The 4974-nt window shown below is 34.7% G+C and overlaps 1 protein-coding gene across 1 annotated transcript; it reads left to right on the forward strand.

Moving 5' to 3' along the window:
- The first annotated feature begins 2974 nt into the window (after positions 1 to 2974).
- On the forward strand, positions 2975 to 4347 carry LOC125812733 (protein RETICULATA-RELATED 3, chloroplastic-like). The gene has a single exon (XM_049492211.1). It carries the CDS (start codon positions 3004 to 3006, stop codon positions 4066 to 4068), a length of 1065 nt encoding a protein of 354 aa, XP_049348168.1. The 5' UTR covers positions 2975 to 3003; the 3' UTR covers positions 4069 to 4347.
- Positions 4348 to 4974: the final 627 nt, after the last annotated feature.

Below are 4974 nucleotides of genomic sequence, written 5' to 3' on the forward strand. Positions count from 1 at the left end.
TGCATAGATGCTTTGAGGTTGAAAGATGATTAGTGTCATTGAGGATGACCTAGCCTATTCATGAATGCTCATCGCTATAGAGCTGCACAATACCCCTACGTGATATTGATTTGCAATCTGTGCACCCCTAGATTGCTTGTTTACTCTTGAATTCTTTGAAAATTTAGTTTAATTGCGATAATTGATAACCAAAGCTTTTTATTAAATTAGTAGAGTCATCCACCCACTTGTTCTTACTATTACAAATGATAAATTTTATAATCCAAATTTCTTGAAAGGAATGTTCTATGAAATACCATTCTAAGTGGGATTTGACCCCGACTCTTCGTTGGATTTTTATTGACTACGAGCGCTATCTCTTTTAATGGGTTTTAAGGAGGACACTTGAGCGTTATCACATTGCTTCACATGATGTCCAGCTTTTTCGCACAGTTGACAAGTGACCTTGGGTCGATTATTTTGGCCACCAAAATAACCTCCTTGATAACCTCCATTTTTATTCCAATTGAAAGAAAGGAAATTTCTTTGATTGGAGCATGAGTTAGCGGTATTTCGATTGGTGTATGCGGGAGGTTTAGCAGCAAAGTTCGCCATGGTTGGCGCCACATTCTGGATGATCGACAAGTCAAATGAGCTTCAAAGTCAGACAAATTGTCATGAAGCTCTGGAAAGATTATGTCTGTTTCAGGAGCACAAAGTGCAGATGCAACACTATCATACTCGAAAGGAAGGCCATGTACGACATGAATAAAACTTTCATCAGCGGAGATGTGAACACCAACTGAAGCAAGCTTGGTGCAAATCTCTTTGATTTTCTGCAAATACATAGTAATAAAGAGATTTCTCTTTTGAATAGTATTCAAGTCTTCTCTCAAACTCATTATGTGAGAACACGACGACTTCACATAAGTCGTGGCAAGGTTTTGCCAAAACACATAGGAAGTTTTGTCATCAATAACAAAGGGTATAATTTCTGGTTAAAGGGATGCAACCATGCACTTCTAATGAGATGATGTTGTCATTTATAGACCGAGATAACTGTGGTGACTGGTGGATGGTGGTTCATTTCTAAAATGAAGAAAATCATAGGCTCGCATAAGTCGTGGCATGGTTTTGCCAAAGCACATAGAAAATTTTGTCATCAGTAACAAAGGACATAATTTCTATTGAAACGGATGCAACCATGACACTTCTAATGAGATGGTCTTGTCGTTTGTAGAGCGAGATAACTGTGGTGGATGGTGGTTGATTTATAAATTGAAGAAAATCATAGTCAGTAAGTAGTGTTTCTTATTGATATTGCCAAGATTGGTAGTTGGTGGTGGTGAGTTTCAATGGGGCTTGAGAAGCGGTGTTAATGGAGATAAGTTGATCATTATTATTCAAGGAGATGATGTTGTTAAAGGGTGCAACAATATTTGGAGTAGTTTTGTTTGTTGGGTTTGGGAGGGAATTAGAGGTGCCCTTCGAATAAGTCATGACTGTTGAAAAAAAAACTACTGCCCAAAAAACGTTTTGGTTGTGAAGCGGAATAGTCACGATACCATATAGTAGTTTAATGAAGCGATAATAGATGATTTATTAATACTGAATGGTGTATTTATACAAGAGGGTGGATTCATAAGGACTAGGAGGGAAATTAATACAATCAATCAATATAAGTGAGGATCTTTACTGTTATGAATAAGTTAAAACTATGGAAACTAAATCTGTAAATAAGGAATGAAATAATATACAATTGATCTAAGATATATCTCTAATGGTCTTGTCATATATTTTGAAGTTAAATTTGAAATTCAAGTTTCTTAAATTAGATTTTAAAAATTTGAAGTTGCATTTGAATATGTAATAATTTTTTTTAAAAAGTCTTATCAATAAAAATTCCAAAACCCCAAAAACTAATCTCAATTAATTATGAAAACCTTAAAATAATTGAAAATCGGATTTTAAAAATCTAATTAAATTCATGGTAAAATAGATAAATTTAATAATAAATATCAAAATTTAAAAATCTAATTAAATTTATGGTCATATATATAAATTAAATAATGGATGGTCAAATACTAATTTAATTTGTTGATTCGGTGAATTTTGCGCGTTTTGTTAAGTAAAAAATAAAAGAAATTTTAAAAGTATTTTAGGGACCCTTTTTTTTTTTCCAGAAGTTGAGATATTTTAGATCCACTTTTTATTAAAGTGTGATTATTTTTGAACAACTTTCACATATAACAAACATAAAAATTATATTTGTATGTTATAACTATAGTTTAAATAATTGCGCTCCATAACAAATTTTATGTTTGCTATGAAGCTTTTGATTTGTATAACTCGTTACAAACATCCAGTTTTATACAAATTGTTCAGTTTTGTATAAATTCATTTATACAGTGTAATTTGTATAATAAGATCTGTATTTATATAATTATAAGTGTATATGATGAAAATATATATATTTGTACCTGTATATACACTTTTCTCTCGCTTTATACAAACACAAATACATTTTATACTGAAATGTATAAACTGACTAATTGTATACCGAAAATGGCTAATTGTATATCGAATCAGATGGCAGAAAAATGAGATGTTTCCTGCAAATTACAATTAAAATAAACTATGACTATAACATTTAATTTGAATTAATAATTTATTATTTCATATCATTTTCCCTATTTTTATTCATTAGTGGTTGTGAGCTGTGATGATATGAAAAATACATAAATACAACAAATCTATTTCCTACTAAAAAAAAAATGAAGCAAGTCGACCCGACCCTCTATTTAGGGTTTTAAATTATTTTCAACCTTCTCCTCAGAAATACATTTTCACTGTCTCTTTTGTGAACATTGCTGATAGTACAACAAACCACTCCAGTCCCCCCTCTCTCTCTCTTCAAAAGGTAGTTTCTCTACTCCCCTTTTTATCTGCAAAAACTAACCCCTTTTACTGAAATCATACTCTCTTTTTTCCTCATCTCTTTATCTTCTTCTAGTAGGTTCAAAGATGTCGGCGGTGGTTCAACTTCGCTGCTCTTCACTTCCAGCCCACTATCACTATCAAAGTCGTTACTTTTCTGCTGTCAAACCCACATTTTCAGACAATAGTTGCGTCAAAATTCTCAACTTTAACCCATTAAGAACCAGCCATGTGGGTTCTAAAAAATTGCTTATCAAGTATCAAGTTCCTTGTGCTGGGGGTGGCGGTGGTGATGGAGGAAGCATTGGCATTGGTGGTGGTGGTGATGGGGATTCGAGTGATGGGGGACATTCAGATGATTCCTGGGACAGTTTTGGACCAATTGGTGCTTTTCTTAATGGCTGGAGATCTAGGGTTGTTGCGGATCCACAATTCCCTTTTAAGGTTCTTATGGAGGAATTGGTTGGTGTCACTTCTGCTGTCATAGGAGACATGGCATCTCGTCCTAACTTTGGCCTTAATGAATTGGATTTTGTGTTTTCCACACTTGTCGTTGGTTCCATTTTGAATTTTGTGTTGATGTATATATTGGCTCCAACAGCATCTGTTTCTAGTCGAACGCTGCCTTCAATTTTTGCCAGTTGCCCACCAAGCCACATGTTCGAGCCTGGTGCTTACAGTTTATTCAGTAGGGTTGGGACATTGGTCTACAAAGGAACTCTCTTTGCTGCAGTTGGATTTGCTGCTGGACTTGTTGGAACTGCAATTTCTAATGGTTTAATCAAGATAAGGAAAAAGATGGATCCTAATTTTGAGACGCCAAATAAGCCTCCTCCAACACTTCTAAATGCTGCAACATGGGCAACTCATATGGGTGTCAGCAGTAACTTAAGATACCAAACTCTTAATGGAATTGAGTTCTTGCTAGACAAAGCTCTTCCTCCAGTGGTTTTTAAAACGTTCGTTGTGGTTTTGAGATGCTTGAATAATGTCCTTGGGGGAATGTCATTTGTCATGTTGGCAAGGCTGACTGGTTCTCAGAGTGTAGATAAAGGGGAGGTAGTTACTGCAAAAGATGGAGTAAATGTAGAGAAAGAGAGGTTGCTGAATCAGAGCGACAGCATACAAACTGGTCATTCTGTTTCAAAGTGAATTGGCTTTGTGTGTATGAATATCTAGTTACAATCCCCCGATTCAGCTTAGTCAGTTTTTGCCCCTTACTATGAATTATGATCATAAATAATAGTAGTATTTAGCTTCTCTGACTTCATGTCCTCTAGGAGTTTTGAGTTTGTGTGTCCTGTCTACCTTTCGTTTTCAGTGATGATAGAACCAGTTATTTGTTGGTGTTGATTATGATTTATGTCCGTTTGTATGGTAAACATGACATTCATGCTTGCAACTGACATTATGCCCAAATCATGTTAAAGGAAGTAGAACCGTTTTCCGGTCCTGCAGCATAGATAATTTCTTTTATTCAGTCTTGCGTTACTTCTGATTTAGCTATAGTCTTGATGGTTTATGGGTTCTTTCTTTTTATGGAAAATACATATTTTAAACTTGTCTCAAAAAATCAAGACACTGAAATTTTATGGGTGTAGTACTAAATATAGTATCGCCTAGAGTTATTCTCAAAAAAAAAATATAGTATCGCCTAGAGTTAGTTGTGGCAGAGAAGGTGTTCTCACCTGCTAGTAGATGCTCACGAAAAGCAAAAGATGAAGAATTTGGAAGCAGTTCATTGCCTGTGGGAGCTTGCTGGTAGTGTGAGAAAGTCATAGTCGACAAAAAAACGTAGATTCCAAATAAGGAAAGGTATAACAATCTGTAATAGCTTCCACCTGTTTCATTACCAATAAGCACAGCAGTTATAGACTATTCAAATTGTAGACTCATTTCTTGGTAGTTCACTGTATCCTGTGGAGTCATCCGTGAGCTGTATCATTGGAGTTCTAACACATCTTCATGATTGATAATTTCAAGGAGGAGAAACTAGAATTTTTGACCAAAGTAAGTCATTATGTAAATCAATTCACCAAAATAATATGTTTTTTTGAA

The sequence above is a fragment of the Solanum verrucosum genome, unplaced genomic scaffold (genome assembly GCF_900185275.1).
Source record: "Solanum verrucosum unplaced genomic scaffold, falcon-dt-bn FXZP01000033.1, whole genome shotgun sequence".
In the NCBI taxonomy this organism is placed as follows: domain Eukaryota; kingdom Viridiplantae; phylum Streptophyta; class Magnoliopsida; order Solanales; family Solanaceae; genus Solanum; species Solanum verrucosum.